Source organism: Ovis aries, chromosome 2 (genome assembly GCF_016772045.2).
Source record: "Ovis aries strain OAR_USU_Benz2616 breed Rambouillet chromosome 2, ARS-UI_Ramb_v3.0, whole genome shotgun sequence".
Classification (NCBI taxonomy): domain Eukaryota; kingdom Metazoa; phylum Chordata; class Mammalia; order Artiodactyla; family Bovidae; genus Ovis; species Ovis aries.
The window spans coordinates 18,973,472-18,987,460 of NC_056055.1; the positions used below are offsets into that span (position 1 = coordinate 18,973,472).

Consider the following 13,989-nt stretch of genomic DNA (forward strand, 5'->3'; position numbering starts at 1 on the left):
AAACATTCACCAAGCACTTATTTTTTGTAGATCCTTTAATTGTCCCCCAGTTCTGGCAGCTTCAAATTATGGCTTTGGAAGGTATTTTGCTAATTCAGCTGCAGTGAAATTTTAAATTATAGTAAATTCAAAGGTTGCTTGTAACTAGAAAATCACGAGGTTTGAGGGCAAAAAACAAGCAACTTATAAATACTCCCTTGAGTATTCTTGTCTGAGATTGCTTGACAGCAATTAAAAAGCCATAATTTTAACTCAGAGTCATTTTTCAACTCATTTAAAAATGTAAAGAAAGTTTTTAAAAAAGGCAAGCTATTTTCCTGATATGGTCTATGAAAGAATGGCTTTAGGTGACCCTTCCACTTTCATTTTTCAAAATCTTCTTTTCTTCCTGGACCTCAGGGCCACAATTAGTCTACAAAACAACTCTGTAGAATAAACGACCTAGTACTGCTCAACAAACAGTTCCAAGCCAAATGTGACTACAATTGAGTTTGTAATTCATTCCCTTGACAGAGCTTCCACATTTCAGAAACATCTTTTTATCTTTCTCACAGAAAGTTCTTTAATTTTATGATTAATGTCATATGTCAACGAAGGTAAAAGGTAGGCTTTACATGTATATGTTTGAAAGTGGGCATTTATGATACAATTTACATCTTGGAATGGCCCCTTTGACTTACTGTAAACAATCTTTTCCATATATATATTGTGTCCCAAAAAAGTCTTAGTACTATTCTAAGCTTTGATAATTTCAGAAGATAAATGCCAAAAGTTTACCCCTCAAAAAAAATTTAAGTTTTTATCTTTTATTTTCTCTTACCTTTATTCAGTATTGTGAATTCTAAATAAAATGTTTATCTCATCTCCCACTTGCCATCTTCAGAGGGATTAGAAAAAAATTACGATTAAACTCTCAAATACTGTACTTTGTTAAGTTTGTGGCATTTATACTCTTGAAGTTTTTAAAGACTCTTCTGGATAACCACATAGTGAGTTCACTCAACATCATTCAGGTGTTTATTCAAAAGTCATCTTCTCAGTAAGGCTTTCCCTGCCCACCCCATATAAACTTTCAACACTTCTTTCCTATTTTACATTTTTATTCTTAGAATTTAGATTATCTAACATACCTTTTACCAATTTAACTTTTTATATTGTCTGTTGCCCCAACTCCACATATGGAAATAAGATAAAGGAAGAAATTTATCTATTTGATTCACTGCTATATTCCCAGTTCTTTGAAGAGTACTTGGCACATGAGACACGCAATAGTAAATAATGTTAGGAGACAAAAAGGGTTACATTGAATAGCATGACCCCAATTATGAAAAAAAAATGTGGCACACATATATTTCATCATACATAAATATGTATCATACACAAACAGAAGTAATGTTGAACAGTACACACACATACCTATATCCACACCCACAAAGAAAGAACACTGGAAGTAAACACTTTAATTTTCGCAGTGACTTTTGACATAAACTTGTTTAACTTCTCCACAGGCAACCTAGCTATTTTCAACATGTATAGGACAGCCATAAGGCTGCAAAACTTAGTTACAGACACCCAATCAATGCTACAGTATATTACAACATTTCAAATCAAGGACTCAAGTGTCCTCTGGCATCAACCTTCAGAGCATCTGTGTGTTTCCCCACTAATCCCCACAGAATGTTAACAGAGTATATATCTCAGTAGAAAAACAGGAATATTTGGTTGATTTTTCTTTCTTCTTTTTAATTAACTTTCCATAATTTTGTAAAACAAAGACATCACTTATATTAAAAAATACATATAACTGATAAGTTATCAATTCACAACTTATTCAATACTAAGGTTATTATTTATTTTTTAAAAATTTTAATAACAGCTTAATCCAACCAAAGTCTTACTTTTCAGCAGTGTTTTTAAGATTGGCTAATTCCTCTTCTAGAGCCTGCAGCTCATTCTCCTTGGTTCTGAGCTCATCTTGAACATCTTTAAGTTCTTGAAACTTCATTAAAATGGAAGTTGCCTGGGATCGAGCACCTGACAGAGGCAAATTGAAACAGGCCTTGGACACTGAGTTGCCATGTATTTAGGAAACAATACAGTTTTGTAAGAGATTTACACTTGAAATAATTCAACAGCCAATCTTTAGTGGTTTATGAAGCTACAGAATCCATTTTATCACTTGAATCTTAGGGCATACATATATGATAACAAACACTCTATATGTGGTGGATTATTTATTCAGAATCATCATTGCCTTTGCTCACTGGGTGGATCCCTCTCAGAACCACTTTCTGCTCTACTAAGATCAGGCTTAGCCATGTGCTCTAGCCGATGAGGTGGGAAATCTGCCTCTTCTGAGAGTAAGCTTTAAGAGGGAGCACATCATTTACCATGTGTTTTCCCTTTCCCATGTATAAAGTATGTTCAAAAAAAAAGATTTATTTTCCAGTCAGCCTAAATCCCATAATGAGAATAACATGGAGCAGAGACAAGTAACATGATGTAGCATAATTATAGAATAAACCTGTAAGCCACTGACATTTGGGAGCTGTTTATTACCATATCGTAACATGATCTAAACTTGACACAGCATAGTAAACTGGTTTCACCTTACATGCATTATAACTGTCTGGCAGTAACAGGCTGAGGTGTTAAGCTGTCAAGAAAACTCTAGGTTTGATGGAAGAAAGGAAGGTCAATCAACAATGCTATTATGAACACTTTGCTTATATGACATGGGGTTACATATCTGCCATCACTTAAGGGGGGATTTCAAGAACATATAATTCAGTGAAATCTAAAATGTTCCTTCTAATCTAGATATTTTAAAATATTTGGTCTCTATCTTCCAACTGTAAAATACTAGTTATTGTGTACTCTGAGGAACTTGATCATGAAACTCATTATATTGGCTACTGTTTTCTTGGACTAGAAAGAAATTAAGATACTTCATAACTCAAGAGGGATCCAAGTCTCTTGGTTTGGTTAAAAGCACAAACTGTGAAATCAGGCTACCTCTTTAAACTCTGACCCCTGGCTCTGCCACTTATCAGCAAATTCTTAACTGTTCTATGCTTTAGTTTCTACAAACATATAATGGAAAAGATAGTTATGTCTACTTCAAGGTTGCTATAAAGATTAAATGAACTAATTAAAGTCCTTAGCATAGGGCTTTATAGAATGATAGAAATTTTCCATATCTGCACTATCTAATTACCCACTAACCACTGTGGTTACTGAGCCCTTGAAATATGCCTACTGCAATTAAGTAAATTATTCTATTTAATTTTAATTACCTTATTTAAATGGAAAGTCACATGTGGCTAGTAGCTACTGTACTGGACATACAGGCTTACAACACTGCCTAGTACACAGTAAGTACTGTTCAGTATTTGTTAGTTTATCACATGGTCACTTGACATGGATATGGAAACAGTGTCACAAATATTAGGACACGAAATACATGCTCACTACTTAAGAATTCCTTTCTTAAGGCACCATCTCAGGGCAGATTTAAAGTTTTGCTTTACTTTTGACAGGAGCAGTAGCATATACACATATTAGAAGTTAACATGTTTCCTAAAGGAAAACTGGGTGGTCAAGCTACAATTGCACTGAATAAAAATACTTTGTTTCCCAGTGACTAGAATATCTGGCAAAAAAGAGAAAACAAGAATAGGTGAGCAAGAAAAGCTATAGTACTGATTATTAGACTATGAGTTCCATCTGGATGATGACAGTGTATAATTTCTCAATTAATAATAAGTAACTGTCACAAATGAAAACTCAATCCTTTAGGAATGAAACACTGAATTATTCCAACCCCAATAATTCCTATTAAAAAAAAAAGTCCCCATCCTATTTAGAACAAAGGAGTTAGGAGGAAAAAATGATATAAATCCTACCTCCACTCAATGTCCCATGAGGATCAAACACATCACCTCCTAGAGTTACAGTTCTAGTCATTATCCTTTTATCAAAAGCTACTTTTTTTGCATTATCCATATTGTCACAAACAAATGTCATTCCAAAGACAAATTCCATTGCTTTCTGAAGTTCTGGTTTGTATTCAACCAGGGAAAGAGCCACATGAACATTATTAGGGCCAACCTGTGAGAAAACATATGTCATATGTCATAATACATATTACTCCTTTCCTTTCAAATACTATTTTATAAAATACTAATAACGCCCACAACTGTTAGTATAAATACTAACAGTAACTTAATATATGAACCCAGCACTACAACTCTTTTTGAATTTTCTAAAATGCTATAGAAAACTCACTTTTAGAAAAAAAAACAATTCAAGTTTAAGCACTGAAAAATCTAAGTAAAACATTTAGCTAAAATACCAGTCATGAGTTTCAATCAAGTAGAAGCCCCTATCAAGTTTCTAAATTCAAAGTGGATTATCTGTGAACACACTTTCTTAAAGTACAATTTCTAGATCAACACAGTTACACAATTACATGTTTTACTTCAACTATCAACTTGGTTGTCCCAAAGTGAATACTTTTCTACTCAAATAAAACATGCTAGAGCAACTACCTTCCAGTTATAGAAACGAAAACAGTAATTGAGAGTAAAAAAGTAACTTAAAAAATCTCTCAATCTTTTATTTTGATCCAACTGTCTTTTCTCACCCTTTGTTTTTTAATGTCTACCTCAGCCTATTGTTAAAACAACCTAATATGGCATCACCGACTCGATGGACGTGAGTTTGAGTGAACTCTGGGAGTTGGTGATGGACAGGGAGGCCTGGCGTGCTGCGATTCATGGGGTCACAAAGAGTCGGACATGACTGAGCAACTGAACTGAACTGAACTGAATATACTTTACAGAGTGCAGCAGTAGCAGAAATTATAATGAAGGCAGCTCTCTGCAACATATGTTCAGCAATGTCCTCTGACATAGCAGTTACCATTCAGTGTGTGTGGCTAAGGGATCTGGGTAAAAGTACTTTTGTTGTTACTTAAAACCCCAACTTACTTCTAACACTGGAACTTGACCCCAGATGAGAATAACTTCCTTCTAGACTTAGGTGATTTTTCAAAGTAAAAGAAGTACTAACCAAAATTACCACCTATTTACTCTATACTCATCTTTCTTCTGACAGTAAACAATTTCCATTGAAGGCTTCTCAATTTCTGAAATTTACTGAATATGCTTCTCAATTTCAGAAATTTACTGAATATCCATTTATTATCTTAATTATACATGCAGTTTCAGGTTTCACATAATTGTTTTTTTTACTTATGAACTTAGAATACCTGCTCAAATACTGATATCACTACTGAAAGTTAAAACTGGTTTCATGTTCTTACCAAATATTATACAACCACAGTAGCCTTTTAAATATATTTCCTTGCACTCATTTATTCACTAGAAACCATACTACTTTAGATCTAGCCCAGCAGCTGACTGCATATCCTGGCTACCTGCTTTGTATGTTCACAGGTTGGTGGGCAATCTAGAAAAACTCTAGTAGAGAAGCATCTCTGCAAGACTGACAGATTATGTTCCATAATGGTTATCACCATAGCTGGTTTAAGTCTGCCTGGAATGAAAAAAAAAACCTGCAGAACTCCTATATTTCTCTATAAGTTCTATAATTCTCATTAATCAGAAATCAAAAGTTTAATATTTAATGTGAAAGTGAGTCACTCAGTCATGTCCAACTCTTGAAAACTGAAGTGGGTAGCTATTCCCTTCTCCAAGGGATCTTCCCAACCCAGGGAAGGAACCCAGGTCTCCCGCATTGCAGGTGATTCTTTACCAGCTGAGCCACAAGCCCTAGTGATGAAAGAGAAAAACCTACAATGAAGAGATTACTCTACACAGAAGGATCTCATTCAGCTTCAACAGAGAAATCAAAAGCTTTACAGACAAGCAAATGCTTATTTATAAAACAGACTCACAGATTTTAAAAATCATATTTACGGCTTCCACAGGGGAAATGTAGGGGAAGTAATAAATTAGGAGATTGGAGTTAACAGTTACACACTACTACGAATAAAACAGTGGAGAAAGAAATGGCAACCCACTCCAGTATTCTTGCCTGGACAATCACATGGATGGAGGAGCCTGGTGGGCTATAGTCCACGGGGTTGCAAAGAGTCAGATATGACTGAGCGAATCCTTAGTATAAATAAAACAGATAACCAACAAGGACCTACTACTGTATAGCACAGGGAACTCTACTGCCCAGATGGCGCTCGTGGTAAAGAATCAACCTGCCAATGCAGAAGGCATAAGAGAGGAAGCTTCCATCCCTGGGTCAGGAAGATCCTGGAAGGAGGCCATGGCAACCCACTCCAGTATTCTTCCCTGGAGAATCCCAGGGACAGAGAAGCCTAGCAGGCTACAGTGCATAGGGTCACAAAGAGTCGGACATGATTAAAGTGACTTAACACACACAACATGCAAAAATAAAACAGATAACAAGGACCTACTGTACAGCACAAGGAACTCTACTCAATATTCTGTAATAATCTATATGGGAAAAAAAGTCTGAAAAATAATGGATATACACATGTATGTATAATTGAATCATCTAGCAGTATACCCAAAACACATTTAAACCAACTATAGTCCAATAAAAATCTTTTAAAGACATTCTAAAATATCAAAGAGAATTTTAGTCTTCCAACATTTCTGTTCTCTTTCCATCTAATTTCACAAAAGCTGATTTTATTCTCTTGGTATCTTAACTTTTTAAAGCACAGTAACACAATAAAATTGTGTGGTTTGATATATGATTAAAATCCCAATTTACTTCAGAGGACAGTTAATATCCTATAATTAAAAAAAAAACAAAAAAACAGTAAGATGCAGACAAAGCATATAAAAAAGACTTACCAGATTCTGAGCAATCCTCAGAGTTTCTGGAGTAATACATCTGGATGAAATTTTATTGAGTGGAATTATAGTGTATCGACGCTTCAATTCCCCCTTTTCTAGTAGTTTTTTTCCAGTAACCTAAAACATCGTGCATTAGAAATGAAAAAAATATTAATGACAACAAAAAACATTTAAATGGAAACAGTACAAGTTTAGGAATTTATAAACATGCTGAGTGCCTACTATCCTGAACAATCAAAATTCTAAGATGGATATGTGCATTCTGGACTCTGGAGTTAGCATACGACTTCCTCTGGAATAATGTTAATAAAATGTAAAAAATCATTAACTCTATCGTTTTACCCTGTAAAGATAAACATTTAGCCTTAAGTGAAAGTCGTTCAGTCATGTCCAACTCTTTGCGACTCCATGGACTATATACAGGCCATGGAATTCTCCAGGCCAGGATACTGGAGTGAGTAGCCGTTCCCTTCTCCAGAGAATCTTTCCAACCCAAGGATCAAACCCAGGTCTCCCACATTGCAGGCAGATTCTTTACCAGCTGAGTTATCAGGGAAGCCCAACATTTAGCCTTAGAAAAAGTTTAAAACATCAATAAAGTACCCAATTCTTCTAAGAGCACATGATTTTTCAAGCTAGCAGCTATTATAGTTTTAACAGCAATTATATGTTTTAAATAAAATCAGTTTACCTCTGTGTCTACTACAACATTGTAGAGTCGGTCTCCGGCCACTAATTCTAAAGCAGTGGTTGCAGAAGTATCTTTTACACTGATCAGTGAAGCTACAAGTCCCTTCACACAATTTCTATTCCAGTTCTTCTCTGGATCCCTAAAACAGAAAAGTGGACAAAAATTAATCTTAGACAAGAAAATAGAAAAAGTTGTATTTTACTAGTCAAGAGCTCTTTCTGACAATACATTAAATAGAAAGCACAATAATCAGCAGTTTTATCAAAATTAAAAGATTTCAAATGTCTTGTGATTGTCCAGCTACAGACACACCTTTTATTGTGTTTCACAAATATTTATGTTTTCCGTTGTCACTTTCTTTTTTACAAACTGAAGTTCTGTTGCATTGTCAGCTGAGTCTTTTTAGCAATGAAGCTTTTATAAATTAACGTACCCTGGTTTTTTAAACTATGTATACAGTATGCTAATTTATCCTTAATAGACTATTGTTTTCAAATCAAAAGATTTCAGTAAACATAATGTTTTGAAGGTAACAAAAATAACTTTAATGTCCTAATCTTTGTAATACATATATTAAGTATTCCAAGAAAAAAACCATATAGCATTAATAAAACAAACTGTAAAATGTTAACACAGCTATTTAACATTAATGATAAAAATAAATTAAACAAACTTTTTGGACTAAGATTAAATTCCCCTTATTTTGGTTTTGAGATGAGTGGCATTAGTAACCTTAAATTTCACAAGAATTTCCTGTCTACAAATCTGAAACGTTCAATAAAGATTTAAGGAAAAAAGAAAAAACAATTAAGGAAAAGCAGCTTACGGTATCTTTTATACAAAAATATATCCTAGTTACTACCATGTTCAATTTCAAGATTCAACTCTTACCTATAGGCAAATCGAAGATTGGGAAATCTGGCCAGGAGAGCTTCTTCTGTTTCTTTTAGTCTACTGATATCACGAGATAGCTGCCTGCGCCTTTCCAGAAGGCTTTCCTCCTTGTTTTCTGAACAGTAAGCCATAAGTAAATTGAAACCATGTTTTAAAAGCTCAAATATTCTACTTTTTTAAGGAAAATATTAGTAATCTCTATTTCCAAAGCATTTCTAAAAGCAAAATGCAAATTCCTGATAAATATTAAAGAAAAGCATACTTAACTTTTGAATTTCTATTGTGTCAAGTAGACATATTTTCAACACATAAAACCATTTTCATCCTTTCAATTCAAAGGATTGTTTTATGCTTTGATATTTTTCTGATTATAGTATAAATAATTTTTATACTATTCCCATTAACATTAATGAGGTAAAAAAAATTTCCTACTTGCTATCTCCTTTAAGTTTCTATTAATAATCACTACTTCCTAATGATTTAACATGTCTTTAAAGGCAAACCTTCATAATTTAGCCTTTTCATTTCAGTTTCAAGTTTTTCTTTAAGTTTTTTCACAGCTTCTAATGCTTCTTGATCTTTCCTATAGCCACTATCCATCTTCTTAATTTCTGTTTGTTTAGTCTTTAATTCTTGTTGGGCATGTTTCAACTTCATCTGAGCCTGTAACAGAAAAACATAAAACAGGCTATACGAGGCAGACAGTGCTAGTGATAAAATGGCCACAGATTTAGAATGTTTTAAGAGACATCAGCCTTGAAAATTTAACTGACTACTTGGATCACTATATCAACAGGTCAATCATTCCCCAATGTATTCTCCTCAAAATACTACTCAGAATATAAATGAATATATGCTCAAATATTAAATATCTTATAATTTAAGTCTATATTTTTAATATTTATAAAACTAACATCAATGAGCTCAAAGGTTAATATCAAAGAATTGTCATTAGTTGATGACACCACACTTATGGAGGAAAGTGAAGAAGAACTAAAAGCCTCTTGATGAAAGTCAAACAGGAGCGTGAAAACGTTGGCTTAAAGCTCAACATTCAGAAAATGAAAATCATGGCATCTGGTTCCATCACTTTGTGGGAAATAGATGGGGAAACAGTGTCAGACTTTATTTTTTGGGGCTCCAAAATCACTGCAAATGGTGATTACAGCCATGAAATTAAAAGACACTTACTCTTTGGAAGAAAAGTTATGTCCAACCTAGATAGCATATTCAAAAGCAGAGACGTTACTTTGCCAACAAAGGTCCATCTCATCAAGGCTATGGTTTTTCCAGTGGTCATGTATGGATGTGAGAGTTGGACTGTGAAGAAAGCTGAGTGCTGAAGAATTGATACTTTTGAACTGTGGTGTTGGAGAAGACTCTTAAGAGTTCTGTGGACTGCAAGGAGATCCAACCAGTCCATTTTAAAGGAGATCAGTCCTGGGTGTTCTTTGGAGGGAGTGATGCTGAAGCTGAAACTCCAGTACTTTGGCCACCTCATGTGAAGAGGTGACTCACTGGAAAAGACTCTGATGCTGGGAGGGATTGAGGGCAGGAGGAGAAGGGGATGACAGAGGATGAGATGGCTGGATGGCATCACTGACTCGATGGACATGAGTCTGAGTGAACTCCGGGAGTTGGTGATGGACAGGGGGGCCTGGTGTGCTGCAGTTCATGGGGTCACAAAGAGTAGGACACTACTGAGCGACTGAACTGAACTGATCAAATTAAAAACAAAATGGAAAGCTAGAAATCACTTCCTTCTTTTTCACTTAGGTATGCATATTTGCACTTATATATATTTATGCTGTCCAACTGTGCACCTAACTGTATTGATGAGGAATAAAAGTATACAGCAAGAAGATGTTAAATTGACGGAAAAATGTATATGCTGTAAGTTTGACACTGAAATGCTATAGTTTTAAGTGTTGCAGGCATATAAGTGAAGATGATGTTTTTATTTTCCTATTAAAGCTTAAAACTTCAACTTTATAATGTCAATAAAATACCAAAAAGATGAAAACAAATACGCTAACCTCAAGTATTCCATACAATGCTGAAAACAGAACATTTATTGCACTTAAAATTTCAATTAATCTATAAAGGTATTTTATGCTTTATGGCCTCTTACACCGACATTGTCAATAGGTAGTGATCAGTATATATGAATTTCATTGTTATAGGTGCTAAGCAGCAGCAGAATGTAATAGTTGATAGTTATCTGAATATTTTCAACATTTTGTTTAACAACCGCCAAAGCATAGTGTGAAGGAGCTTCACAAAAAATAAAATAATAATAAAGAAATAAAAACTGCAATCACATAGTTCTTACTGTCTATACTTACCTGTTTGGCTTCTGTCTGAGTTTTACTTATGTCATTTTTACAGGCCATCATCTGACCAGCAAGAGTTGCTTCTGCTCCATCTTCATTACTGGACAGACCAGCAGAAACAGCATTAAAGTGCTGCTGTGCAATGGCCAAAGCTTCAGCATCTTTATTACTTGCTTCTTGAAGGGCACTTAGTCCATCTGTTATTTTTTTAACCTCTTTTTCCTTTGCTGCTAAAGTTTTAGAATCCTTTAGGAAGAGTTTGAAATCGGAAAGTATCATATTTTAGAAAACCACTGAAACATATATACCTTTAATGTCATCAAATTTCATACCAATTTGAAGTGAACATGGTAATTTAACCATAATTTTAAATATTTTATTCTCATTTTGAAATTTCTCAATTTTTACGATAAATGTACCTCTTATCCTAAAAGAAATACCTTCATTCCATGTTATAGTCAAGTCTGAGAGAGAATGAGTTAAAATATTATTGCAAATTTAAACAAACCACTTGAAACAACTAAAAATCACATTCTAGAACTATAATATTGAAATAATATCCACTCTACCCCAAGCATAAAAGAAATTTCAGGATTAAGAGCATGTATATGAAAATGCTTTTATAAACTATTAAAGGCCATAAAATTTAAGTATTAAATTATTATGGGAACAGCTTCCCTGGTGGTTCATACAGTAAGTAAAGAATCTGCCTGCAATGCAGGAGACCCCGGTTTGATCCCTGGTCAGGAAGATCCTCTGGAGAAGGGAATGATAACCCACTCCAGTCTTCTTGCCTGTAGAATTCCATGGACAGAAGAGCCTAGGAGGCTACAGTCCATCGGATCACAAAGAGTTGGAACGACTGAAAGACTAACACTCTAATAACCAGATATCTAATCCTATACGAGATACCTGCACCAAAAGGAAAAAAAAATCTCATATTTACATGAAAGTGATCAGAAATTTGGCTCACTTAATTCATGATTCACTGGGCATTTCTTAGATATTTACCATGTACCAGGCATTATTCTAGACATTAAAGACACAGGGTCCTCAGGGAGCCTACATTTCTAAGGTGGAAGACATAGTAAATAAATAAAGCAAAAAATGATGGAACTACAATTTTAAGAGTAATGAGAAAAGGCCTTTTTGTGATGACATTTTGAGCAGAAACTTAAACGAAACAAAAGGTGTGACCATGCAAATACTAGGGGGATGGTACACTTGCCAAGCTCTGAGGAATATGCTTGGGTATTGGAGGAACTGTGGCTGGAACACAGTGAGCAAGCAAAAAAAGACAGCTAATGAGGATACTACTGAGTACCTTCCTGGGAGGTGATGGCATGAACCACGTGAGGAGTGAAAGAAGTGTGAGAGGTGGCTGTATTCTGGATATACACATATATCTGGATATTCTGGATATACTTTTAAAATCAACAAAATCTGTTGATGAATTAGATACCACAGGGTTGGGAGACAGAGGAAAATTCAGGACTCCAGGTTCTGGAGTGAACAGCAGCATTACTTACATGAGGAAAATTCAGTAGCTCAGGCAGGTTTGGGTAGGTGAGGAAAATTTTAAGAGTTCTATTTTGGATATGTTAAGTTTCAAGTTTTTTAAAGTCATCCATATAAAAATGCCAATTAAATAGCTGGACAAATGAGTCCTTCAAAGAAGGAGTCAAGGTTAATTATAGGTTTGAAAGGCATCAACATGTAGATGGTACTGAGGGGTACAGGGCTGGATGGGATCACTGAAGAAATGAGTATATATAAAGAAGTCTGACCATTAGCCCTGGTGCATGCTAAAATATGTATTTTGATTTGCATTTCTAACTTGGATTCAAAGTTCATATTTTCAACTATCAAATCAATATCCTTACTTAGATGTCTAACTATCTCCTCAAGCCTATTATTCGCCATTCAACAAATGGTAACCATATTTCAAACTGTCAACAACAGAACTCCGGAGTTATCCTTCAGTCCTCTTTCATATTCAAACACCAATCTGCTGGGCATTATTTATAGTAGCAAAGACATGGAAGCAACCTAAATGTCCATCGACAGATGAACCAATAAAGATGTTATACATACTGGAATATTACTCAGACATTAAAAAGAATGAAAAATTGCCACTGGATCAATGGATACCAAGGACCTACAGGTTATCAAACTGAGTGAAGTCAGTCAGAAAGAGAAAGTCAAACGTCATGATATCACTCATGTGGAACCTAAAATATGATACAAATGAACTTATCTACAAAATAGAAAGACTCACAGACACAGAGAATAGACTTGTTTTCAAGGGGAAGAGTGGGAAGGGGAGGGAAGGACTGGGAGTTTGGGATCAGCAGGCGCAAATTGTTATGTATGGGATGGATAAACAATAAGGTCTTACTGTATGACAAAGGGAACTACATTCAATATCCTGTGATAAACCATAATGGAAAAGAAAATTAAAAAAAGAAAATACATGTATAACTGAGTCACTCTGCTGTACAGCAGAAAACAACATTCTAAACCAATGAACTATACTTTAATTAAAAAAAAAAATCTGCAGGGTATATCTGTTGGCCTACCCTTAGAGTACACATAAAATCCCACAACTTCTCTAATATTCCACCTTCTACTGCATCTATCCAAGGACTATCACCTGCACTACCAATTACTACCTAGTTTCTCTACTTCTTCCCTTTAATTTATCCTCAAAACAGCAAGAATAGTACTACCAAAATATTAAAATGTCACCGTTGTGCTCAACCAACTCCAGCAGCTTCCCATGCCACTCAGAGTAAAGGGCAAAGTCCTTCATGTATTCTGCAAAATCACATGTGATCCTACACCCCATCTCTACTACTCAGTGGTAACCAGCTTTACATCTCTCTGCTTTCCTAATACCTTAGGCACTTCGGGGCAGCTGCTGCTCTTTTGTCTGGAACATCTCCCCCCAGAGCCTCCCAATCTATCTACATCCTTCTCTGATCACTTTCAGGTCTCTAATGAAATACAAGCCTCCCAATAAGACCTTTAATGTTTACCCAGTTTAAAATTCCAGACTGCACCTCTCTGCTCAATACTAACCCTATCCACTGCTTTTTTTCTCCTCATCAGTTACCACTATATAACATACTTCATATTTCACTTATTTTATCATCATTTTCCTCATTGGAATGAAGACCCACAAGGCATTTTGTTCATTACTGTCATT

The 13,989-nt window shown here is 35.0% G+C and overlaps 1 protein-coding gene across 2 annotated transcripts in view; it reads right to left on the bottom strand.

Moving 5' to 3' along the window:
* SMC2 (structural maintenance of chromosomes 2) overlaps positions 1-13,989 on the bottom strand; it is a 52,208-nt gene that overhangs the window by 24,260 nt on the left and 13,959 nt on the right. For both annotated transcript variants that reach the window (XM_060410813.1, XM_027964163.2), the window contains exons 10-16: positions 10,794-11,027; positions 8,952-9,111; positions 8,446-8,563; positions 7,555-7,693; positions 6,861-6,980; positions 3,906-4,110; positions 1,899-2,034 (exon numbers count right to left, since the gene is read on the bottom strand). In XM_060410813.1, coding sequence (XP_060266796.1) covers positions 1,899-2,034; positions 3,906-4,110; positions 6,861-6,980; positions 7,555-7,693; positions 8,446-8,563; positions 8,952-9,111; positions 10,794-11,027 — 1,112 coding nt within the window. The remainder of the gene's footprint in view (positions 1-1,898; positions 2,035-3,905; positions 4,111-6,860; positions 6,981-7,554; positions 7,694-8,445; positions 8,564-8,951; positions 9,112-10,793; positions 11,028-13,989) is intronic.